General features: G+C 35.6%; 1 protein-coding gene across 1 annotated transcript in view; it reads left to right on the top strand.

Annotated features, from left to right (window-relative positions):
* LOC148108484 (uncharacterized) overlaps positions 1 to 26965 on the top strand; it is an 895742-nt gene that overhangs the window by 678056 nt on the left and 190721 nt on the right. The window contains exon 5 of the mRNA XM_087869856.1: positions 26322 to 26391. Within this exon, the coding sequence (XP_087725982.1) occupies positions 26322 to 26391 (70 nt within the window). The remainder of the gene's footprint in view (positions 1 to 26321; positions 26392 to 26965) is intronic.

Below are 26965 nucleotides of genomic sequence, written 5' to 3' on the forward strand. Positions count from 1 at the left end.
TTTTTTTTAATTTCAATAACTTTTTCCAACTGTAAATGTAGAATAAAATCTATATATAATGCTTGAATACAGCAATAAAAATGATCACTTTTGCTTTTGTTGCTATACTATATGACTATATTACAAATATATATAATACTATAAAACAATTTTATTCTTAACTAAATATATCGTAACCATTTTCCATGTATTATTAAAAATAAAAATATTAAAAATATATTTATTATAACAAAAATATTTCTGGCTCTTGCAAAATGACATGCAAAAATAACTTGAAAATTCTCTCTATAAACATCTAAAATGGTCATCAATTATAGTAACAAAAACAAAAATTAAAATGCATTGCTAGGATCCCATGGAAGGGAAAAGTACTTCAACAACAAGAAATTTTCAGAGGTCAAAATCAGAGCCAGTAAGACTTACAGATAATAGTTCTAACAACCTGAGATGTGGTTGAGATGTGGTTGGGATGTTTAGAGACTTGAATATATGTATGTATGTTGTGATGCAAGTCAAAGCTTTAGACCCAGAAGAGTCAAGTATTTAGAATTGAGGCCCCCGAAGAATGCATGAGATAAAAAGCATGTGTTCATTTCCATAGAAGACCACAAGGAAGCTTGTTGCTACCTGGTTTTATCTTTCCCTTAAAAAATCACGACTTTGAACCTTTGTCCCTAAAACAAGAAATACTATAAATTGAGTCTCAGCAGGGGATAATGTAGGGTCCCTGATATAAGAAAATGACAATCAGTGGAGAGACAGATTCAAAACCCAGGAAATTCTGAACCCTCACTGAAGTTGAGCTTAGATTTAAAAATTTCTTAGCACGCAGCAACATTCCTATGATAAATAAGAGTGTGCACACAGCAGTTAATAACAATGCCATCTGTAATATTTTCCTACTCCTTGTAACTTTCTGTATTTTGCATTACTTCAGTATCTGAGCTTTCCCACACAATGTTGAACAGAAGTGTTGATAGACATCCTTACTAGGTTTTTTTTTTTTTTTCAGGGAAAAAATTGTTCACTATTTCACCATTAAGGATGAATTTAGTTGTAGATAGTTGTAGGTTTGTTTTTTCTTTTTTCTTTTTCCTAGATGCTGTGACTCAGACTGAAGACATTCTCTTCTATACCCCTGTACCTGGTTTGTTGAACAGTTTTATCCTGAGTGGGTACTGAAATTTTTTCAAAACATAAAACATTACCCTTTAAATATAGGTATCATCTGCAGTAAACACCCTCTAAAATTCCCGACAGTGATTATTTTTAGTTTTAATTCAGAATTACTAGAATTTTCCAGCTCATTCTTTTGTTAGGCTTCTCTACTGTATACTTGTTTTCAGTATAATTGATTTAACCCCTTATCGTTATTTTCTTCTTTCTATTTTAGGTTTACTATGTCCTTCTACCTTTCAGGAGTGAAATCATAAGGAATTGGCTTCGAACCTTTCTTCCTTTCTGTAAATATTTAAGGCTATAGATGTTTCTCCAATTACTGCTTTGGCTGTATCTCACAAATTTCCACATACTTTATTTTATATGAAGTATGTTCTAATTTCTTTGTGATTTCTTCTTTGGCACATTTTTTAGAACTTTGTTGATTAATTTCTAAATATTTGGTTTCTTGCATAGCATATTGTAAATGATTGCTTCATTAATTCATTTGTGCTTAGAAAATATCCTTGGTATGATATCAGGGTTTTTTGAGACATGTTTACCTAAGATAGTAGATAATGTTTTTCAGCTATTTTGTGTCTTTATTGACATGTATCAAGGTCTAGTTGTTTCATCAATTTCTGAGAGAGCAATGTTAAAATTTCTTACTATTGAAAAATTTTCTACCATTGGACTTGTAAGTTTCTACTTTCTGTCAGTGTTGGTTCAGGTATGCTGAAATTCTGTTCTACCCATGCATATTAATAATTGTCATTTCTTGATGAATTGCTCATATATCAGTATGGAAGATCTCTCTGTGTTTGATGAAATGCTTTCTAATAATAATTTCTAATCGTTTCTGATAATCTCTGCCTCTTAGTAGAAGTGTTTGATATATTAACATTTAGTGCAATTATTGATGTGAAAAATTTTAAATCAACTATTTTATTATTTTTGTTTATCTTCTCTATTTTTAGCCAGTCTTTTACTGTTCCCATTCTTTTTAATTACTTGAGTATTTTTTGTTTTAGAATTCCATTTCAAACAATTATTTTTTTATCTATACCTTATTGCTTTTTGTTATTATTGCTATTGTTTTTAGTGCTCTGGGAATTTTAATATACATCCTTACCTCAGTCATGCCAGGTTCTTCCAAGGTTCAACTCCTTTCCAAGATGTTTTTTATTTATTCTTTAGAGATGTCAGGTGGTAGTTTTGTTTCTTTTCTCATATATAGTTTATAGTTATTATATGAAGGATAATTAATTTGTTAGAAGTTTACTCATCCCTACCAGATGTAAAATTCCTAATATTTATATGAGGAAAAAAAGAAAGAAAAAACTGTGAGGATTTAGCACTTATTGAGCTATTATTGAAAATAACTATGATTGAATTCAAGAAGAAGAATAATCTACCAGAGGTAATGAAATACTATAAGCAATATTGAACAACTAAATTGCTAAATATAGTAGTGATTCTAAACTAACATTGACTATGTAAAAAATGATTAATATTGGATTAGAAAAGATTTTATTTCTTTTCTTTTTTTATTGAGGTATAATTGACATAAAATATCAGTTTACAGTATGGTGATTCAATATTTGTATACATCGTAAAATGATTACCAAAGTTAGTCTACTCCTCACCTGTCACCATACAAAATGAATACAATATTATTGCCTATATTCTCCATGCTATACAATTCATCCCCATGATTTATTTATTTTATGTTGGAAGTTTGTACCGCTTGATCCCCTTCATTCATTTAATTCCCTCCAGCCCCTCTCTGAGAACCAGCATTTTGTTCTCCGTAACTAGTAGTCTGGGTTTTCTTTTGTTTCTTTGTTTCGCTTTTTAGATTCCACATGTAAGTGAAATCATGTGACCTTTGTCTTTCTCTGACTTATTCCACTTAACAAAATGACTTCAAGGTTCATGCATTTTGTTGTTAACAACATGTAGATTTCATTGTTTCAATATAGATTTCATTGTGGGTTTTTTTTCTGGCTGAGTAGTATTCCACTGAATATTTACACCACATCTATTTTATCCATTCATCTACCAATGGACACAGTTTGCTTCCTTACCTTTGCTATTTTAAATAATGTTGCAATAAACATAAAGGTGCATATATTTTTTCAAAGTAGTGCTTTCATTTCTTTGGATAGATAACCAATAGAGGAATTGCTGGATCTATGATAGTTCTATTTTTAATTTTTTGAGGAAACTCCCTACTGTTTTCCATACTGGCTGTACCAATTTACATTCCAACTAACAGCATAGAAGTGTTCCCTTTTTTCCATATCCTAGACAACACTTGTTATTTCTTGTCTTTTTGATAATAGACATTCTGACAGGTAGGGTAATATGTCACTGTGGTTTTGATTTTCATTTCCCTGATGACTAGTGATGTTGAGCATCTTATCATGTGCTTGTTGATTATCTGTATGTATTCTTGTGAAAAATGTCTATTCAGATTCTCTGCCCATATATTAATTGGATTGTTTTATTTTTGTTTTTGCACTGTATGAATCCTTTATACATTTTGGAAATGAACCCCTTATCAGATATATGATTTGCAAATTTCTTCTCTTCAGTAGGTTGCCTTTTCATTTTGTTGATGGCTTTCTTTGATGTGCATAAGCTCTTTTTTTTTAAGATTTTATTTATTTGAGAGAGAGAGAGAGAGAGAGAGATAGCAAGAGAGAGCATGAACAGGGAGGAAAGGGAGAAGCAGGTTTCCTGCAAGCAAGGAGCTTGACATGGGGCTCCTATGATCCCTGAGATCATGACCTGAGCCAAAGGCAGACACTTAACTAACTGAGCCACTCAGGGGCCCCTGTGCAGAAGCTCTTAAGTGATATAATCCCATTTGTTTATTTCCATTTTTGTTTTTTGGAGTTATATCTAAAACAAAACAAAACAAAGCAAAAACAAAAACTTTGCTAAGATAAGTGTCAAGGAGTTGCAACCTGTATTTTCCTCTAGCAGTTTTATGGTTTTAAGTCTTACATTCAAGTCCTTAATCTGTTTTAGTTACTTTCCATATATGGTATAAGATAGTGGTCCAGTTTCATTCTTTTGTATTTAGCTGTCCAATTTTCCCAATACCATTTATTGAAGAAACTTACTTTGTCTTCTTGCCTCCTTTGTCAAGTTTATCAGGCATATATGCCTGGGTTTATGTCTGGGCTCTCTATTCTGTTTCTATTGATCTTTGTATCTGTTTTTATGTCAGTGCCATAGTATTTTTGTTACTATAGCTTTGTAATATAGTTTGAAATCAGGGAGCATGATACCTTCAGCTTTGTTCTTTCTCAGGATTGTTTTGGCTATTTAGGGACTTTTGGAATTCCATATAACTTTAAAAAATTTTTTCTATCCTTATCCCATTTCATTTGTACTCATTTTATTAATTTTTTAAAGTAAACTCTACCCCTAATGTGGAGCTTGAACTTACAATTCCAAGATCAGGAGTCACATCCTCTATTGACTGAGACAGACAGGCACCTCATGGTTCCATAGAACTTTTTTGTAATGTCTTTGAAAAATAACACTGGCATTTTCATAGGGATTGCACAGAATCTGCAGATTGCTTTGAGTACTATGGACATTTTAAAAATATTCTTCTCATCCATGAGCATAAACTATCTTTTCATTTCTTTGTGTCTTCTTCATTTTCTTTCATCAGTGTCTTATGGTTTTCAGAGTACAGTTCTTTCACCTGCTTAGTTAAATTTATTCCTAGGTATTTTATTTTTTCAATGTGATTGTAAAGGGATTGTTTTCTTGATTTCCCTGATAGTTTGTTATCAGTGTATAGAAATGCAACAGATTTCTGTATATTGATCTTGTATCTTGCAGCTTTACTGAATTCATTTATTCTAATAATTCTTGGTGGAGACATTAGCGTTTTCTCTATATAGTATGATGTTATCTGCAAATAGTGGCAACTTTACTTTTTCCTTTCCAATTTGGGTGCCTTTTATTTCTTTTTCTTGCCTAATTGCTGTGGCTAGGATTTTCAATATTATGTTGAATAAAAGTGAGAGAGTGGGAGTCCTTGTCTTGTTCCTGATCTTAGAGGAAAACCTTTCAGCTTTCCACCATTGAGTATGATATTAGCTCTTGGTCTGTCCTAGATGGCCTTTATTATGTTGAGGTATGTTCCCTTTATGCCCATTTTGTTGAAAGTTTTTATCATAAATGGATATTGGATATTGTCAAATGCTTTTTTTTGCATCTATTAAGATGATCATACGATTTTTACCTTTCATTTTATTAATGTGGTGCATCACATTGTGGTGCATCACAGTGTTTCATTTGCAGATATTGAACCACCTTTGCATCCCTGGAATAAATCCCACTTGATCTTGGTGTATTTTTTTTTTTTAATATACTGTTGAATTGGGTTTGCTAATATTTTGTTGAGGACTTTTGCATCTATGTTTTATCAATGATATTGGCCCGTATTTTTCTTTTTGGGTGGTGTCCTTGTCTGGTTTTGGTATCATGGTAATTCTGGCTTCATAAAATGAATTTGAAAGCATTACTTCCTCTTCATTTTTTTTTTTTTTTTTTGGATGAGCTTATGAAGTATAGGTATTAAATCTTTGAATGTTTGGTAGAATTCACCAGAGAAACCGTCTGGTCCTGGACTTTTTTGGGGGTAGTTAGGGAGCTAATTACCAAACTAATCTCCTAACTAATAATTGGTCTATTCAAATTTTCTATTTCTTCATAATTCAGTTTTGGAAGATCTTAAGTTTCTAGGAATTTATCCATTTCTTCCATATTGTCCAGTTTGTTGGCATATAATTGTTCATAGTAGTCTCATGATCCTTTCTCTTTCTGTGGTGTCAGTTGTAACCTCTCCTCTTTTATTTCTGATTTTATTTATTTGAGCCTTCTTTCTTTTTTTGGTGAGTCTAGCTAAAGGTTTGTCTGTTTTATTTATCTTTTCAGAGAATCAGCTCTTAGTTTCATTGAACTTTTCTATTGTCTTTTTAGTCTTTACTTCATTTATTTCATCTCTGGCCTTTATTTTTTTCCTTCCTCTGCTAACTTTGGGCTTTATTGTTCTTTTTCTAATTCTTGCAGATATGAAAGTTAATTGTTTAATATCTCTCGTTTCTTGAGGCAGTCCTGTATTGCTATGAACTTCCCTATTAGAACAAACTTTTGCAGCATCCCATTGATTTTGGTGTGTAGTATTTCTGTTTTTATTTGTTTCAAGGTATTTTTTTTAAATTTCTTCTTCATTTCTTTTATGACCCAGTAGTTGTTCAGTAACATGTTCTTTAATCTCCAATATTTTTCTTAAAAAAGATTTCTAGTTTCATACCATTGTGGTCAGAAAAGATGCTTGATATGATTTCAGTCTTCTTGAATTTATTGAGTCTTGTTTTGTGGCCTAATAAATGATCTGGCCTGAAGAATATTACATATTCACTTGAGAGGAATGTATATTCTGCTGCTTTGGATGGAAGATTCTGTATATATCTATTATCTCCATCTGGTCTAATGTGTCATTAAAAGCCAATGTTTCCCTATTGATTTTCTGTCTATATGATTTATCCAATGATACAAGTGGGATATTAAAGTCCCCTAAGAGTACTGTATTACTATCAATTTCTTTCTTTAAATCCGTTAATATTTCCTTTATGTATTTTGGTGCTCCTATATATTTATGAATGTTACATCTCTTGCTGGACTGACACCTTTATTATTATGTATTGTTTCTCTTTGTCTTTTACTATATTGTTTCTTTTAAAGTCTGTTTTGTCTGATATGAATATAGCAACACCAGTTTTCATTTGTTTCCATTTGCAAGGAATATTTTTTTTCCATTCTTTCATTTTCAGATTGTTTGTGTCCACCTTTTGAAGTGAATCTCTGGTAGGCAGTGTGTGTGTGTGTGTGTGTGTGTGTGTGTGTGTGTGCGTGCGTGTGTGTGTGTGTGTGTGTTTTGTCTTTTGTTTGGAGAACTTAAGTCTATTTACATTTAAAGTAATTATTGATAGATATGTATTTATTGTCATTTTGTTAATTGTTTTCTGACTGATTTGTAGGTCCTCTCTATTCCTTTTTTCTCTTTCTCTCTTGCCTTGTGGTTTGATGAATTCCTTTAGTGTTATGTTTAGATTCCTTTCTCATGTTATTTGATGTATTTATAATGAGTTTTTGCTTTGTGGTTATGGTGAGGTTCACATATATCAATCTATGTATAGAACAGTCGAAGTTAACTTGTAGCAACTTAAATTTGAACACATCCTAAAACTACATTTTTACTCTCCCCCCCATATTTTATGTTTTTGATATGATTTTTGCACTTTTATTTATGTATCCTTTTAAGTAATTACTGTAGTTCTAGTTAATTTTACTACTTTTTCTTTTAACTTTCATAGTAGCTTTATAAGTGGTTAATCTACTACATTTACTATATATTTACCTCTTCCAGTAATATTTTTACTTTCATATGTTTTATTGGTATTAATTAATACCATTTCTATTCAGCTTAAAAAGTCTCTTTAATAGTTCTTATAAGGCTCATTTAGTAGTAATGAACTGCTTTAAAATTTGCTTGTCTGGAAAACTCTATCCTTTAATTCTGAATGATAACCTTGTAGGGTAGAATATTCTTTGTAACATTTTTTCTTTTCAACACTTTGAATATGTCATGCCATTTTATTCTGGTCTGCAAAGTTTCTGCTGAGAAGTCTGTGGATGGCCTTATGGGATTTCCTTTGAACTTAATTTGTTTTTTTCCATGCTGCTTTGAGATTTCTCATCATCTTTAACTTTTGCCATTTTAATTATACTATATTTTGGTGTGGATCTCCTTATTGAGCACTCTCTAGGTTTCTTGGACCTGGATTTCTGTTCTTTCCCTAGATTAGGGATATTTTCAGCCATATTCCTTTAGATAAGTTTTCTGTCCCTTTTTCTCTTCTCCTTCTGAGAACCTATAATGTGAATGTTATTCTACTTGATTTGCTATTGGTCCCTTCAGTGATTTTTTTTTTTTAATTTTTTTTCCTTTTGCTCTGCTGGGTGAGTCCCATTGCTTTGTCTTCTAGCTTGCTGTTCCATTTATCTGTTTTATGCAGTTTTCTATTGAACCACTGTAGTGAATTTTTCCATTTAGTTACTGTATTCCTTAGCCCTGTGACTTCTGTTTGGTACTTTCTTATGTTTTCTTTGTTAAAGTTCTCACTGTGTTCATTCTCCTGAGTTCGGTGAGCATCTTTATGACCATTATTTTGAATTCTTATCAAGTAGATTACTTATCTATGTGTCATTAAGGTCTTTTTCTGATTCTTTGTCTTGTTTTTTGTTTGCAGCATATTTCTCTGTTTCCTCATTTTCCTTGACTTTCTGTGTTTATTTCTGTGTATGAGACAAAACAGCTACCTTCCTGGGGTATCTGGGATGGCCCTGTGTAGATGATGAGACTTCTTATTCACCTTCTCATTCACCTTGGCCTTAGCTCTCGGTTTTCTCTCTAACACTTATGATTGTCTAAACTTTATTTATTCTTGATATTACCCCATTGTTGAGGGTATGCCAAGACTTGTCAGTGTTCCAAGGGGAGGAATCTCATTTAGTACCTAGTTTCGGGCTGTTTGGTAGCCTTACTCTCAGGCAGCAGCTTTCAAAGTACCTATCTGGTGAGGCCACAATTGTAATGCCTGCTGACCTCCAGATCAGGAGATCTGGAGGTATCCTCTGAGCAATAGTTGCAAAAATCATGGTTCCCAACAAGTGGATAATCTTCTTTCTGGGAGGTCTTGTCAAGTTGTAACAAGGTACTGTGACGCTGTCTCTATGCTTAAGTTGCCTGGAACTACTTCCTTAATCTCTAGGTGTGTGGGAAAACTGATGTCTGTCTCTCAGGCTGACGCTCCAGGCTAAGCAAATAGACCTGTTTCACAGGAAAACTGGGGTTGTCTCTGTCTGCCGTCTGTGTTGTACTCCAGGTGTGGTGGCCTGCTAAGAACTGTCTTACCAATTGTTACATTCCCATAGAGCTCAGGAACATCAGCGACCTTAGCCAGCAGGGCCAAGTGATCAATGGGTGTCCCCTGTGTGGATTTCATATACCTCCTGGCTTTAACTGGTCAGGTGGAGAGTGCAGGGGGCAAGGAAACCTCGCTGGCTTCAGAAAGGAAGTGGCAGAGTTCTACAACTGCCAGTATTATTTGGCTTCAGCAAGACAATGGAGTAGTGCCATGATGGTCTGCAGTGCGGCAGGAGGGTGTCATGTCTCAGCTCACCCATCTGTGCCAGCAGGGTGGGTAGAGAGTTTAAAACTAGCATCTAGGAAAAAAAAAATAAAGAATAAAACTAGCATCTTCCAGTACCTCCATCTCTAGGGAGAGTTTTAATTGTACCCCACCCCTCCAGCACATGCTTTTAGATTAAGAAATTAACGTCTTTTACATATGGTCTAAGTGCTTTTCAAACTGGCATTTTTTTTTTCATTGAGTCTTGGGACAAATGAGACTATAAGTGAGCCCTGTAATAGGGAAATCTCAGTTTCCTATTGCACTTTGGGTCCCTTGGAGATCAGCCCTATTGGTTTTATAAGCCATATGTTTTGGGGGCTGGTTCCCAGTGCAGTTCCCAGAGGTTGGGGCATCTGATATGGGGCACTAACCCCTCTTCCTTTGGGAAGAAGTGTCAGATGGGTGAGATCCCTTATTATTGTGTGTCTCCATGCCAGGGGTGGGGTTTTTGGTAAGACTGTGTCTCTGCCATTCCTACCTCTTTAGATGTGGTCTTTTTGTCCTTTGTTGTGGAAAATCAGTTTTTCTAGTTTTCAGAACTTTTTCAGAGAGAAATGATCAATATGGAGCTGTTGATATGGTGTGTTCATGGGAGAAGGTGAGTTCAGGATCTTCCTATGCCACCATTTTGCAGAGGTGTCTCAAGACAGAATTTTTGGTATTTGGCATATGGATCATATGATATGGAAGAAAGGTCATGAACTCTTTAGAAATTATTTGTGCTGAAACAGAAAACCTGATTAATGGTGGCTAAATCCTGTAATTGCTTATAGAGTACACATTTACCTTTAACATTTTTATAGTAAAAGACAGCAAAGAAGAGGGTTTGTCAGGAATGTATTTCAGGTCAGCCAATATAGACCTTTATTTTGATAAGGTGGAATAAGTGCATGTAGCTTTCAACATTCCTAAGGAAAGTATATGTTTTAAAAACTTAAGGGCAACCATTAAAATAAAAGAAATAGAATATAGAATTGTACGTTACTGGAAGATAAAAATAAAATAACAAATATGTGATACATTCAATAAAAGACAAAAGAGAATAAAAGAACAAATAAATAATTGAAATAAGAGGATACAAAATAAACTAGTTTGAACAAATCCAAATACAGGCACACCTTATTTTATTGTGCTTCACTTTATGCACTTTTCAGATACTGAGGTTTTTTTTAGTTTTTTTTAAAGATTTTATTTATTTATTTGACAGAGACAGCCAGCGAGAGAGGGAACACAGGCAGGGGGAGTAGGAGAGGAAGAAGCAGGCTCCTAGCAGAGGACCCTGATGTGGGGCTCGATCCCAGAATGCTGGGATCACACCCTGAGCTGAAGGCAGACACTTAATGACTGCGCCACCCAGGCGCCCCAGATACTGAGTTTTACTACACATTGAATATTTGTGGCAAACCTGTGTTGAGCACGTCCATCGACACCATTTTTCCAATAGCATTTATTCATTTTGTGTCTCTATGTCACATTTTGGTACTTATTGCAATATTTTAAACTTTTTCATTAGTACTGTATGTGTTATGGTGATCTGTGGTTAGTTATCTTTGATGTTACTATTGTAATTGTTTTTGGGTATGATGAATCATGCTCATATAAGATGGTGAACTTACAAATAAATGTTGTGTGTGTTCTGACTGCTCCACCAACCAGCTGTTTCCCCACCTTTCTCCCTCTTTTGGGCCTCCTTGTATCCTGACATACAACAGTATTGAAATCAGGCCAATTAATAACCCTACAGTGGCCACTAAGTGTTCAAGTGAAAGGAAGACACACATCTCTTACTTTACGTCAAAAGGTAGCAATGATTAAGCTTACTGAGGAAGGAATGTCAAAAACTGAGATAGACCAAAAACTAGGCCTCCTGCACCAAACAGCCAAGTTATGAAAGCAAGGAAAAGTTGTTGAAAAAAAATCAAAAGTGCCACACCAGTGAACACAAAAATGAGAAGAAAGCAAAACAAGCCTTATTGCTGATATGGAGAAGGTTTTAGTGGTCTAAAGATCAGATCAGCTATAATGTTACTTTAGGCCCAAGACTAATCCAGAGCAAGGCCCTAACTCTCTTCAAGTCTATGAAGACCAAGAGATGAGGTCTTGGAGGTCCTCACCTCACTTGGAGGTCCTCACCACCAAGAGAGGTGAGGAAGTTGCAGAAAGAAAGTATGAACCTAGCAGGGGTTTTTTCATGGGGTTTAAGGAAGGAAGCTATCTCCATAACATCAAAGTGCAAGGTGAAGCAGCAAGTGCTAAGCAGCAAGTTATCCAGAAGCTCAAGGTAAGGTCATTAATGGAGATGGCTCTACTAAACAGCAGATTTTCAAAGTATACAAAACAGCCTTATATTAGAAGATACCATCTAGCACTTCCATAGCTAGGAATAAGTCAATGCCTGACTTAAAACTTCAAAGGGCAGGCTAACTCTCTTTTTAAGGGCTAATGCAGTGATGACTTTAAGTTGAAGCCAGTGCTCATTTACCATTCTGAAAATCCTACAGCCCTTAAGAATTATGCTAAGTTTACTCTGTGCTCTATAAATGGAACAACAAAGCCTGAATGACAGCACATCTGTTTACACATGGTTTACTGAATATTTTAAGCCCACTGTTGAGACCTCCTGCTCAGGAAAAAAGACTCCTTTCAAAATATTACTATGCACCTGGTCATCCAAGACCTCTGATGGAGATGTACAATGAGATTAATGTTGTTTTCATGTTTGCTAACACAACATCCATTCTTCACATGGATCAAGGAGTATTTTTGGCTTTTAAGTCTTATTATTTAAGAAATGCATTTTGTAATGTACAGCTGTAGCTCTATAGACAACAATTCCTCTGATAGATCTGGGCAAAGTCAATTGAATACCTTCTGGAAAGGATTCTAGATGCTATGAAGAACATTCATGATTCATAAGAAGAGGTCAAAATATCAACATTAATATGACTCTGGAAGAAGTTGATTCCAGCCCTCATGGCTGATTTTGAAGGGTTCATGACTTTGGTGGAGGAAGTAACTGCAGATGTGGTGGAAATAAGAGAACAAGAATTAGAAGTGGAGCTGGAGGATGTGACTGAATTGCTGCAATCTCACAATGAAACCTAATGGATAAGGAGTTGCTTCTTATGGATGAGCAAAGAAAGTGGTTTCTTGAGATGGAATCTACTCCTGGTGGAGATGCTGTGAAGATCGTTGGAATGACAACAAAGGATTTAGAACATTATATAAATTTAGTTGATAAAGCAGCAGCAAGTTTTGAGAAGATTGATTCCAATTTTGAAGGAAATTCTGTAGGTAAAATGCTATCAACCAGTATCACATGCTATAAAGAAGTAATTCGTACAAGGAAGAGTCAATTGATAAGGCAAAATTTACTGTTCTTTTATTGTAAGAAATTGCCACAGCCTCCCAGCCTTCAGCAACCACCACCTTGATCAGTCAGCAGCCATCATCATCAAGGCAAGACCCTCCCCCAGAAAAAGGCTATGACTTGCTGAAAGCTCAGATGATGGTTTACATTTTTTAGCAATAAAGTATTTTTAAATTAAGACATAGACATTGGTTTTTTTAGACATAATCCTATTACACTCATAATAGACTATATTATAGTATAAACATAACTTTTATTTGCACTGGGAAACCAAAAAGTTCATCTGACTTGCTTCATTGTGGTATTTGATTTATTGTGGTGGTCTGGAATGGAACCCACAATATCTCCAAGGTATACTTATATGTCAGTAAGTGCCGTAAGTGTTAATACCTGTTCGTTAAAATATAGTCATTCTCAGATTAGAAATTTTAAAAAAATCTGACTACCTTTTGTTGACAAAGGTACGCATCTAGAACATGTGATAACAGAAGAATAGGGAGTGAATATATACAATAAGCTATACTAGATATAATCTTAGCCCCCCCCCAAAGAAAGCTGGTTATTTATATGAGTATCAGTTAAAATATAGTTCAAGTTGAAAATATTACCAATAATGAAGGTCATTATCTAAAGTTAAAGGGAATGAATCCCTATGAAGATTAAACAGTTCTGCACATGTATGTAACTAAAAACATAAGATACAAGGACAAATAGCAAAACCGGCAGATTACAAAGTGATTTAACACTGTTATTCCAGTCTCTAACATTATTATGGGTATCAGTAAGAGGTATCTTAAATATTGGTAACCCATTACCATACTTGGGTCCATAGGATTCTTTTATTCAGAAGAAACAAAGTGAAATGGGGGAAGTAATTTATTTTCACAAATTGAAAATAGCCTAAAGTCAATACTACAAAAATCACAAAGGTACTAACATTGGTCTCTTAGCTAATGAGACGCAATGAGAAAATTGATGGAGCTGCAGTTTCTTTTATCTTTTCCTTTCCCATTGTTTCCTTTTCAAAGAGTTCATTAACAAAAGGAAAAAGAGAAAGAGAAAAGTAAAATGAAAATCAGGCTGCTATTGGACAAAGGATTTACAGATCTTCCTTACAGATTATACCCAAGAGAGACCTAACATGAAATTGTAATATATACTTGTTTCTAATTCACAAAGCACAACATTTTCTTTATATTTCTGCATTATTAAAATTATCACTTCTGCTTACTCTTTGATGTGTGAAATCTCTATTTTCAGGGACATTTTTCAATCAAATGTTTTCAATAATCACAATTCCTGTTAACTCAAAAAATAAATCAATAGTTTTAATTCTCACTATGGTAGAAATAAGTGACATAAGACCTAAAAACTGATGTTCTTACTTTTATAATTTGTGGTACCCTATGCTTCCAGGGCAATGGGAGCGTCCAGAGCCTAATGTGCTAGAAACAAAAAAAGGCAAAAAAAGTTTAATCATATGATAAAAGCATAAACATTATTGAAAAGGACCCCTGAAGACCCCAAAATAAGTATAATTACCTTCTCAGTGTAAGCATGGTTATCTATTCACATAGACTTTCCTAGTCTTCCTGGGCGTTATGGACTGCATATCTGTTTCCCACCAAAATTCATATGTTGAAATCCCTAACCCCTAATATAATGATATATAGAGGAGGGGCCTTTGGGAAACAATTAGGTCATGAGGATGGAGCCCTCATGAATGGGATTAGTGCCCTTATAAGAAGAGGCCAGAAAGCTAGCTTGCTTGCTTTCTGCCACAAGAGGACATAAGGAGAAGTCTATAACTCAGAAGAGGGCTCTCAACAAAAGCTAACCATGCTGGCATCCTGATCTTGGACTTCCAGCGTCCAGACCTGTGGGAAATAAATTTCTGTTGTTTTAATTACTTGGTCTGTGGCAACTTATCACAGCAGCCCAAATGGAATAATACACTGGGTTAATGTATCTGAAGACCAACTTTTGTGCAAAGAAAGCACTGGAGTAATTTCACTTCTTGGACATTATAGAGATATCCCAAAGTGGCAATTTTTATTATCTGTTTGCTTTACCCATGTACGTTATCCAGTTTAACCAAATAGACTCCTTTTGGGTGCTAAAGAGATATATTGAGGGCAGAAGACTAAATAATCTGTAATGATCAAAGTAGCTTCCCTTATAATCAGTTGAACTAATGTCATAAAACATTTACTACTGGAGAGAATATATTTTGATGATTCATTCTATTGTATCTCATGACTTAGTTGTCAGACATTAAAATAACCTGGATGTCAGATATTTTGGCTTTCAGAACTTCCTAGGAGAAGGAAAACAAGAAAAGAAAGAGAGGAACTTGGGATATACAGACAATATGGGACCATGGACACAATTATACCCATTTCACTAACCTTAAACTCTATCAGGTATTACCAAAACAATCTGATCGTGCTTATTTATATTCCATTATTTCACTGCAGAACACCAGTGGTGTCATATACTTAACTGTAGCTCAGTGTCTCTTCTTTTTTTTTTTTTTTTAAAGATTTTTATTTATTTATTCGACAGAGATAGAGAGAGCCAGCGAGAGAGGGAACACAAGCAGGAGGAGTGGGAGAGGAAGAAGCAGGCTCATAGCAGAGGAGCCTGATGTGGGGCTCGATCCCATAATGCCAGGATCACACCCTGAGCCGAAGGCAGACGCTTAACCGCTGTGCCACCCAGGCGCCCCATCAGTGTCTCTTCTATGTAACATTTTGCTTATCTTTTCACAACCCTTCTTAGTTTATGTATGAGATGCCACTGCAGGACTCAAGATTCTTCTTCCCATCCAGAATAATTTGTCATGTTGCAAAGGGTCTATTATGAATATGTGCTTGATTTAAAAAGAAATCAAATGGGCTTGGGATTCTGGTTCCACATATAAGGAGTTCAGAAGTTGACACTTTATTCTAACAACAAGTAAAAAGCTGAATAGACTGAAAAATTAATGACTCTTCTTCAATCCATAAGAGGAGAGAACACAAGGCAAACTGCTGCCTACAAGATTGGAGAGACAGGCAGGTGGATACAGAGTGTCACAAATATAAACCACTAAAGAAACAAGTGTTGGGTAGGAAAACCTGAATTGTAATGACAAATTGCTGCATACTCATTGTGGACAAATGAGTTAAAATTCTAGGGGGACCCGGTCATAGGGATGCTGCCATAATAGCGTGAGATTTACTTCCAGGAACTTGACCAGGTTTCCACAATAAATATCTGAGAAAAATCCACTCATCCCTTTGGCAGGAGGGGAAAGAGAACCATTTCAAAACAGATCAGAGTGCTCTGTTCTTAAGAAGACCTACCTTCAGGAGAAACTAGTTAACCAGAGCCTACCTGCTAGATTCTTTTATGAGCCTAGCCTGAGGGAAGAGAAATAACCAACACTAGTCAGCTCTAGGCTTCCACATGGGAAAAAGGATATATCAAGCTCTAGCCATCCTGTCACACCTCAGGAGGGAAGAAAAAAATGTGGGAAACATTTGTGATGTACACAGACCAGAGGCATATACTCACTAAAATACTTAGGCCTAATCATAGGACTATAGAATGCTTCTCCTCTCACCACTTTTTTTCAACATCCTACCAGAAGATCTAGATAATATAATAAGACAAGAAAAGGAACTAAAAGGTATGTATATTGAGATAGAAAAAATAAAATTCTCATTGTTCACAGATGACATGATCATCTTTATAGAAAATCTGAAAGAATCAACAACAACAATAAAGCTCCTGAAAGTAAAGAAGTAATTATATCAAGGTTTCAGGACACAAGGTTAATATGCAAAAATCTATCATTTCCTATATACCAACAATTAACAAGTAGAATTTAAAATAAAAAATGAAATACCATTTACATTAGCAAGCCCCAAAATGAAATTTTTAGGTATATGTGTAATAAGATCTATATGAGGAAAATTGCAAAACTCTGATGAATGAAATAAAAGAACTAAAATGAAGAAATATTCCATGTTCATCGATAAGAAGACTCTCTATTGTCAACATGTCAGTTCTTCCCAAGTTAATCTGTAGATTCAGTGCAATTCCAATCAAAATCCCTGAAAGCTATTTTGTGAATATTCACAACTGTGTCTAAAGTTTATATGAAGAAGGAAAAGACCCAGACCAGCCCACAGAATATTGAAGGAGAAAAACGGATTTGGAGGACAGATTCTATCTGATTTCAAGACTTATCATAAAGCTACCATAATCAAGACAGTGTTGTATTGGTGAAAACTAGATAAACAGATCAGTGGAACTGGATAGAGAGCCCAGAGATAGAACCAAATAAATATGATTAACTAATGTTTGACAAAGGAGAAAACACACTACAGTGGGAGTGAAAATAATCTTTTCAACAAAAGATACTGGAACAACTGGACATTCACAATGAAAATAATGATTTTAGAAATAGACATTACACCCGTCATAAAAATTAACTCAAAATGGATCACAGACCTAATTGTAACATGCAAAACTCCTGGAAAATAACGTAGGAGAAAACCTAGGTGGCGTTGGATATAGCAATGATGTTTTAGATACAACAGCAAAGGCATGATCCTTGAAAGAAATATAGATACGCTGGACTTCATAAAAATTAACATCTGCTGTGTGAAGGATACATCTGATAAAGGACTATTATCCAAAATATAATGGAAATTTTAAAACGCAACAGTAAAAAAAAAAAAACTTAATTAAAAAAATGGACTAAAGACCTGAACAGACATCTCACCAAAGATGTACAGATGCTAAATAAGCACATGACAACATGTTCTGCATCATATGTCATCAGAGAAATACAAAATAAAACAACAACAAGATACCACTATACACTTATCAGTATGGTCAAAATCTGAAACATTGATAACATCAAATGCTGATGAGGATGTGGAGCAACAGGAACTCTCATTCTCTGCTGGTGGGAATGCAAAATGGTCCAGCTGTTTCTGAAGACAGTTTGGCAATTTCTTATAAAACTAAGAAACTGTGAAAAGACATGGAGGAAATTTAAATGCAAATTACTTGCTTAATGAAGCCATTTGAAAAGGCTACATGTTGTATGATTTCAACTACTTAATATTATTGGAAAGGCAAAGGTTGTAGAGACAGTAGAAACAGTAGAAACATCAGTGGTTGCCAGGAGGTGAAGTCGGGTGAGGGCTGACTAAGTGGAGTGCAGAAAGTGGTTAGGTCTGTGAAAATACTCTACATGGCACTATAGTGATGGATACATGCCATTATACATTTGTCTGAACTCAAAGAATAAACAACACCAAGATTTACCTCCAGAAGTAAATGGTAATGTAAACTTTGGACTTTGGGTGATTATGATGTGTCAATGTAAGTTCATCCTTGGTTTAAAAAAAAAAAAAAAGGTACTGTTGTGGAAGACGTTAATAGGAGAGGCTGTACCTATGTGGGGGTTGGAAGTATATGACTGATTTCCGTACCATCCTCTTAATTTTGTTGTGAATCTAAAATTTCTCTTTAAAAAAAGTCTTTAAAATTTTTACAAGGACTTTGACCAATTTGTTACCATTTTTTAAGTTAAGTGCTTCCTTTCAGCGTGCAGTGTTACCCACTGAACAATGCAGTTTAGGCCAAAATGGTAAAACCTTGCCCTATGAGATATGACACTTAGAGGCCCAAGAATATAGATGCCAGAATAGGCACATTTCTCAGAGGCAGAGGTCCTTCTCAGCTGTCCTACTGATTTCTCAAAGGCACGTGCTCATGGAATGTTACATCGTTAAGATAAAGCACCAAAAAAGCTCAAAACAAATGGAGTGCAGGTAGATTGACTTCTTTTGCTCCCACTGGGCCAAAAAGGGTGGAGATGCTGCACTGCACAGAAGATGGCTTTTTGACTTCTAATTGTTTTTGTGACACGTTACTTCCCATGGCCATTTTTCCCATCTAGGAAAGCTTACCACAGCTGCTACCTTACTTCTTCCCTAACTCCCCTCCCTCCACACCCTCTAAACACAGTTGACAAATGTATTTATTTATATTTATATGTATTTTTTTTCTCACTTCCTCTCAAGTGTCTACTGTTTCCTTGCCCTATGACCTCTAATTATCAGAAGGCACTAACTCCCTCTGGCTCTTGGGTTAGCTTCTACTTTCTATTTGGGTAAGACCTGTTATTTAAATATTTAAACATTGGAAGAAATTGAAGCAGATCTTTCTTTAGATCTGCGTAAGTTCTAGGGACATCTTATTTGAGTTTGTTACACTTATTGTCTATGGAGATCAAATGAGCACATTTTAATTATGTGCAGGGTTTGAGTACATAGTCTCATAGCCTCAGGTTTTGCAAATTTTCTTTACCTTGCTTGTTCTCTGTTTTCCCATAGGGAAGTAGACGTTTTGGATATATCAGCATATATCAGTATTATTATATTAAGTAAACATAAAATATAAAAATCATTTTGTCATGTAATGTAGTGAGGATGGATCTTTATGGCTTATCCATTATTTACAATATTGGTCATCTTTCTTCTTTCATGAAAATTGTTAAAAAACAAGTAATTGAATGCCATGAAGAAAAACATATTGGAGTTTTTAGCCTTGATGACAAGATTGATTTCAAATAGGGTTTGACATAAGAGACTCTTAACCATGGGAAACAAACTGAGAGTTGCTGGAGGGGAGGTGGGTGGAGAGATGGGGTAACTGCGTTATGGGCATTAAGGAGGGCACATGATGTAATGAGCACTGGGTGTTATATTCAACTGATGAATCACTAAACTCTACCTCTGAAACCGTTAGTACACTATATGTTAAATAAAAATAAAATAGGGTTTGAAAATGAAGGCCCATGGCCTGAGTTGTGTTAGTAAATTCTCTCTTTCTCAAGATAGGTAAGTAGATAGATAGACAGGTAGATAAGAAAGAAAAAGAAGGAAGGAAAGTTAGGAGGGACAGAGGGACGGAGGGAGGGAAGAAGGAAGGAAGGAAGGGCATTGATGTTGTTAGAAAAAGACTATGTACCTGTAGACAAATAAGAAATTCTCCATTTACCTGTGGACACCCCCACTGCCTACTGACTAGCAGCCAGATCAATTTACACTTTTATTACTTCCTTGAACCCCTGTGTGCATTTAAGTTGGAGGCACCTGGCCTAGGTGCCATATAGTATGTTCAACTGGATATGTTTACTCTAAAAACTAACAAAGATAAGATAAATTCATGAATCAAAAGTCAAATGTTAAAACAAGTTAATAGAACAGAAATTCCAACAAAGGTGGCATTTTCCAAACTGTGCTGAGGATATGCAGAAAAAATGATGATTCCATGGACAAATACTAGAAACACTAGTTTAAACAGAGGTAAATGGATAAACTAATTTTTAAATTGTAGTACTCTGCCTCATCTGAAATGAATCAACATGTAATTTAGGTTATCAAAGTGTTTGTGGGGTTGTATATGTTCAGTGTTTCCAAAGTATATTTTGTAATGGAACCTTATAAGTATGTGTGTGTGCATGGCATCTCTAGGAATGACAGTTTCTTGACCCATTCTTTAACTCCCCCACATTTTTCTCTACCTCAAAAAGTGACAGGATTCACATGAAAGACTCTGTAATCTTTCTTATTTTCAACAAGAAAGGTGAAATAATAAACATGATAGTGTCTATTAAACACAGGCAGAAAACATTGCTGGTTTACTCCCAGAACTAGTTAATATTTCCTGAAAGATCTTATTGGTACCATCTTACTTCTGGTACAGATACGTAAGATCTACTGCCGTATATTCTAATATACTAGGCCTAGAGGCTTGGAGGACTTTAGATATTAGTATCTTTTTAAAAAACATTTTATTTATTTGTCAGAGAGAGAGAGAGAGAGCACAAGCTGGGGGAGCAGCAGGCAGAGGGAGAAGCAGCTCCCCGCTGAGCAAGGAGCCCCATGCAGGACTCGATCCCAGGACCCCGGGGTCATGACCTGAGCAGAAGACAGACACTTAACTGACTGAGCCACCCAGGCATCCCAACATTAGTATCTTTCAATAGGATCCTCACTTAATTCCAGTGCAATCCAAACTTGAGGTCCATCCTCTGGACTCGTCTTGCTTACAAAAATATTCAATACCTCTCTGTCCAACAAAATAACTAGGACAGTATTCCTCATTTACTTTAACCTGCAATATGTGTTGCATCCTCTGCTAATGTAATTTTTCTCTTCTGGACACATGGGCTGCCCCTATCATCCTGCATGCCACTGGCACAAATATATGTCTGCGGACCCTGTTGCAATCATTACTTTCATTGTTACAACTGCCTAAGACTTTTGACAAAGAGCTATATTAACTCTTGTGGACGCAAAAAAGAAAAAAGCCTTATTCTAATATCCAAATGAATTATCTATGTTACTGCATTAGGACACAGTGACCACAATAAGAAAAATTTTAGTAGCTGAAGAACAGGTTTACATATGCCCAAGATGGACAGATTTTCATCTGAAGCATAAATGAAAACTGCAAGTATTTAACAAAACAATACCAGTTTCATTCAGCGTTCAGGTATTGCATTACAGTGTATAAATCTAATGAAATATAGCCCTCAGGTTAAACAGAGATGCTCCCTTCAAATATATGAATATTAACCAGCCCATGACATTCTCAGTTTCATTAACTAGCCCCAACTAGTTATTTCAGCTGCTGCATATATAGGCTGGCCTTCCTCAGAGACCAGCCCACACGGGGTCATAAATTGAAAACTGGTGTCAGGAGAATTGCAGATTGGTTTCAAAGCAGAGAATTACAGTGAGGAACATCAGTGCTGTTGACAAAGACGTCTCGTTGGTGTTCTGCATTCTATCATCGACAGTTCTCACATGGGGACAACAAAGAGAATGGTCCCATATGAGGCTCGCTTTCTTGCCTTCTTTTGTATTTGTGGCTCTCTTTGTTTTTTCTACTTTTTTTTCTTCTCTATTTTATAACAAAAAGGGGAAGTGGAGCAGCCAAAATATAGATAATTTCCCTTTAAAATACAAATTTATGAAATGGTGGAAGATTTTTAGGGTATTTTCTCAACTTCTTTTTGTGAGTACTATAGTCAGTTATGGATTCCCCATCTTAAATTAAGTTTGCTTTTTTATGAAAATATCACTACATCTTGCATTTCCTATCTTATCATCTCTGTCAGTTAGCAATCTACTTGGAAATTATAGCAGCTTATATAAATCATTATCTTTGGAAATTAAAAGAAATTAATTGTGTCAAGGTAATTTTCAGTATGATAACTTAATTCAGTGTCAAGGTTACCAGTGACTGCTACATTACTAAATGATCAATTCTCTATTTTCATTTTACTTTACTTAGTTGCAGCATTTAACGCATTTCTTTCTTCTTGATACACTTTCTCCATTTGAGTTCCGGGATCCCACCTCTGCTTTGTTTTCTCCTAATTCACTGGCTACCTCTTCTCCTCATCTCTTTGACTTCTAAAGGCTAGTGTTACCCAAGGTTCAGACATTGGACTTCACCTTTTTTTCTAACTACATTTACTTCCTCGGGGAATTTTATCTAGTCTCTTGACTTTGAATAACTATTGTACGCTGATGACTTATGTATTAGTTTCCAGGGCTTCTGTAATAAAGTACCGTAAATTAAGTAGCTTGAAACAACAGAAATTTATCCTCTCACATGTCTGCAAGCTAGAAGTTTGAAATCAAAGTGTTGGCAGGGCCATGCCCTGTCTGGAGGCTCTAGGGGAAAATTTGTTCCATGCCTTTCCCTTCACTTCTTGTGTTGCTGGCAATCCTTGGTGTTCCTTGGCTGAGAGATGCATTACTCGGTCTCTGCCCCTGTGTAACATGGCATTTTTCTGTGCGTCTGTATCTTTTCTTCTTATAAGGACACAAGCTGTAGTAGATGAAGAGTCCACCTGCTCCAGTAGGACTGCGTATTAGCTACATCTACAGTGACCCTATTTCCAAATAAGGTCCTATTCTGAGATTCTAGGAAGGACGTGAATTTCAGGGAGGACACTACTTACCTTAGCACAACTTACAAATTATATTTCTAGCCTAATCTCTCTTGTGAATGCCAATCCAAATTCTCATTCACAGCTCTTCTTCAAGTTGAAGAGGTATTTCAAATTGAACATATACAAACCTGGACTGCTGTTCGACTACCCTAAATTTACGCTTTCTACAGTCTTTCTATCTCAATTCATAGCAACTCCATCCTTCCAGATACTCAGTCAAAAATTTTGAAGCCATTTTTTCTCCTTTCTTTCTCATCTTCCACATTCAATGATTCAGCAAATGCTGATGGTTTAAAATGTATCCAGTGTTCAGTTTCTCCTTGCCACTTCCTCTCTTCCCAATCTCATCAATCCAATCAAACCAGTTTCTTGTGATTACTTCCAACCTCGGCATCCTGGTTTTTTCCCTTGCCTCTCTTGAATCTATTGTCAAACTATAGATAGAGTGTAGAATGATCACATTAAAACAAAGTCGATCACATCATTCTCTGTTCAAAGTACATACTCCTGTAGCATCTCCTCTTACTCTGAGTACAACGGATGTCCTTTGACAGGACTCTATGAGAGTCTTCCATTTCCCTCTCTGACCAGATCCCCCAGCGACACCGCGCTTCTTGCTCTTCCTGATATTTATCAGGCACATTCCTGTCTTAGAGGTTCTATACTTGCTTCCCCCTCTGCCTAGACTCTGTTTCACAGTTATTCCCAAGACGTGTTCATCACCGACTTCAAGTCTTAATTAATTTAATGCCATTTTTGTTTCTGGGGCCTTCTGTGAATGTTTAAAATTTCATTGCCCCAAACTCTTAATCCCCCTTCCCAATTAATCAGATTTTTCTCTTTAGCTCATACCACTAGGTACCAGAACTTATACTAACAATACACAACTTACACTACCTATTGTACTTGTCTCCGCTATTCAGAATGCAAGCATCAGGAAGATGGGGGCCTTATGAGCTTTCTTCATTGCCATATCCTTTGCATTTAGAAACATGCCACACACTGACACTAATCACTATTTGCTGAAAGAAAGAATGAGTGATATCTGTTAGCAAGGAATAGTAGGAAAACTTGAGGACTGTGTTTCAGAGCAGCAGGTTCCAGCCCCATCTCTACCATTTGTAAAGCATTTGCTCTGTAGTGTGTCTCAATCTCATTTTATTTTGGAGACTATCTCCCGTTGTGTGAACCCAATCTGGGAAGCACTGAAAGAGGCTATAGAACCATGTTCAGTCTAGCTGTTTCCAAATTTCCTGTATATGAGGAAGACTTATAAAAGGCTAGTATTAAGCCACAAATAACCAAACCCTCTCTTTGCCATGGTCAAATGAATCTCTTTCTGAAACTACAATTACTTTGAAAGCTTTCAATAGTGATGAAGCATGAGCAGAGTTTTTCTTCACGGAAGTGTTCAAGTCTTAGGTCAACATTTCTAATGTATAGGAATTTATAGTTCTAGATTTAGTTTTGATCAAAAAGACAAAAATGGAATTAAAATGGTAAAGTGGAAAAAAACACCAATTTCCAGTCTGCTCTTCTTTATCCTGAGAGACTAAAAATGCTACAAACTCCTCACAAAGCTCTTGTATTACTTCTCTACCAGTTGGTAAATAGAGATACCATTTGAAACCTGTATTTCTCTACTCTCCTTACTTGCTTCCAGTATTAGGATTTATCTTTCTGATATGGAAAAATTTTTTTTACAGAAACTGCAATGTTTTGGAAAAGGGAAAAATATTACCCAAAGTATTCTATTAATGAATGTTTATGAGTTTCAGTTCTGGCAATTCAAAAGGCTCCTGAGATACCTATTCAGAGAGCTCGCTTCAACAAGACAGACATTTAGTTTTATAATAAACCAGGTTATTTTGTGCAAGATGTAGAACTTTCCTTCAAATGTTAACTAATTTTCCCATTCTGAACTGATCACCATCAATCCGTTTTATTTCCCATCCACAGCAATTTCCCATTGAATAACATTTCTCTTCAGATCAACACTATAAGAGGTTTCAGATTCTTTCAATTTTAATTGTATTATGAAATCCCAATGAACTGTAGGTAGACTTAAACAGTTCTAGTATAAGAGAGAGGAAAGCTTTTTCCACAGGGTCAGGCAAACACCCACTGATTGATCACAGAACTTTCTTCCTTTCAGAACCTAAAATAGGGTCTGCTGATCAGCCCCAGATACTTTTCTGGCAAATGTGGTTTTGGGAACTACAGACAATATTTTCCAGGGGAGAAACTTAGCACAGTTCTTTTGCCATGCTATGTGAAGACAAGTATTCTGATAATATCGGGTTTAAAGATATTAATCACTGCTAGTAAGATTTTTAAGAACCTTTTCCACAATATACTAAGTGGCTTTTGACACTGCAGAAAAGAAAGAAGAAAAATTAGGTCTCTGTGCTCTATTATTTTTCTGTCTTCAGAAGATGAGTTAGAATCCTCTGTGAACTCTTTGACACTGCACAGCTCCTGCCTCAGTAGGTGAGTCATCAGGACATACATATTCTTATTACTCAAGTAGATATTTAGTTTAAAACAAATTCCATTATCTTTTAAAAACAAAAGGATCTCTTGTTTATATAAATTACTTCCATTGATTGTTGTCTCCTCTATTTTCTGTAGCACTGAGGATTTAAGGCTACATGACAGGCAATGGAATTCTGAAAGTATGGTTAGAAACCATCCAAAAACTAGCAGAAGAAGCTTTTGTAGGTCACGGAGACAGTAAAGAGTAGGGACTAATAAGACCACCACTACTTGAAGCAAATTTGGTGATGAGTTGTATATAACTGGCAAGACAAGGAAGATATCTTAGAAGGACTCTTGGTTTCTGGCTTATAAACTTTGGTTGATAGAGATGATGAATAGATGATAGAAAAAGAGCTTATCTAGAAGAGAGCCATATTTTATATATGTATGTATGAATTTATTTGGACATACTAATCTGAAATTAGTTTGAAAAACTAGAGTGGATGTTGACTAGACAGTTGACCAGGTCTGGAGATCAGCACGTGTGGAAATATGAGAAACATCACTGCCATATGTCTAGTGAGCAAAACCTGAGACTGGGTGAGATTCTTGTCAAATAAAAACAAAAACCAAAAACAAACACACACAAAAGAAACCACAGCAGAGGGACTGAGGAGAATTTCCAAGTATAGGTGCCCCAAAGAGGCCACCTATCTCCATCTAGTTCTGGGTAAAAGACTTTGAGAATGGCTGTGACTATATCACACCTCTGGTCAAAAGCCTTCAGTGACTTTATCCACAAAATAAGGGCCCAAATGTTCTGGCCAACATTATGACCCTCCATAGCCTAGCCTCAGCATGCTATTCTATCTTTATTTTAAAAATTTCCCTCAATACTCTTTTTCCTCCAAAATCAAATTCTACATGTTTCTACATGTAATGACTGTGTCACATTACCTCACCTTCTATGCATGTTTCATTTTTCTTCAAGGTCCAGATCATTTGTCCTTTCTGGCGAAATTGGCAAGGAGCTCCTTGGTTGGCCCCATCTCTTCATTCTAGTAAGTCACTTTGTGCTTTCATTATATTGCATATGCATTGATAGTAAATATCATGCTTTGTGACATGATGTGAAGTGGTAAGATGGGTATGCTTACCATAAAGCCTAGTACACTGCGGGTGCTCAAACATTCTCTGTTGTTTTCTCTTGTTTCTGTCATAGTAGACTACCTGTGGCCTTGCATGTATACACTCCTGTAAGCAAACCCACTTTTGTTGAATGAACAAAAACTTGAGTAGGAGATAATGTAGTGTAGATTAAATTCCTGTATTCCAAATGATGCTTCTCTGAGTATGCATATAAAGGCCTTTACAGCCTTGTTCCAAGTTTTTTGTAGGAGCCTTTAAGAAAGTGGACAAAGGAAAACTGAGAGAGCTATATTCTTGTCATTGCTTTCATCTCAGACAAGTCAGTTAACTACCTTGACTTTATTCTTCTTATTTCTAAATGAAGATCATGATACTTTCCATCCCTATTCATCAAATTATTGTATCTCCTTATGATGAAGTTATAAAAGGTATTTGAAAAATTTAAATTTCTATCCATATTTTAGATCATTTGGGTTTCTTGTGGGC

The sequence above is a fragment of the Ursus americanus genome, chromosome 19, assembly GCF_024610735.1.
Source record: "Ursus americanus isolate L20-20 chromosome 19, mUrsAme1.1.p, whole genome shotgun sequence".
In the NCBI taxonomy this organism is placed as follows: domain Eukaryota; kingdom Metazoa; phylum Chordata; class Mammalia; order Carnivora; family Ursidae; genus Ursus; species Ursus americanus.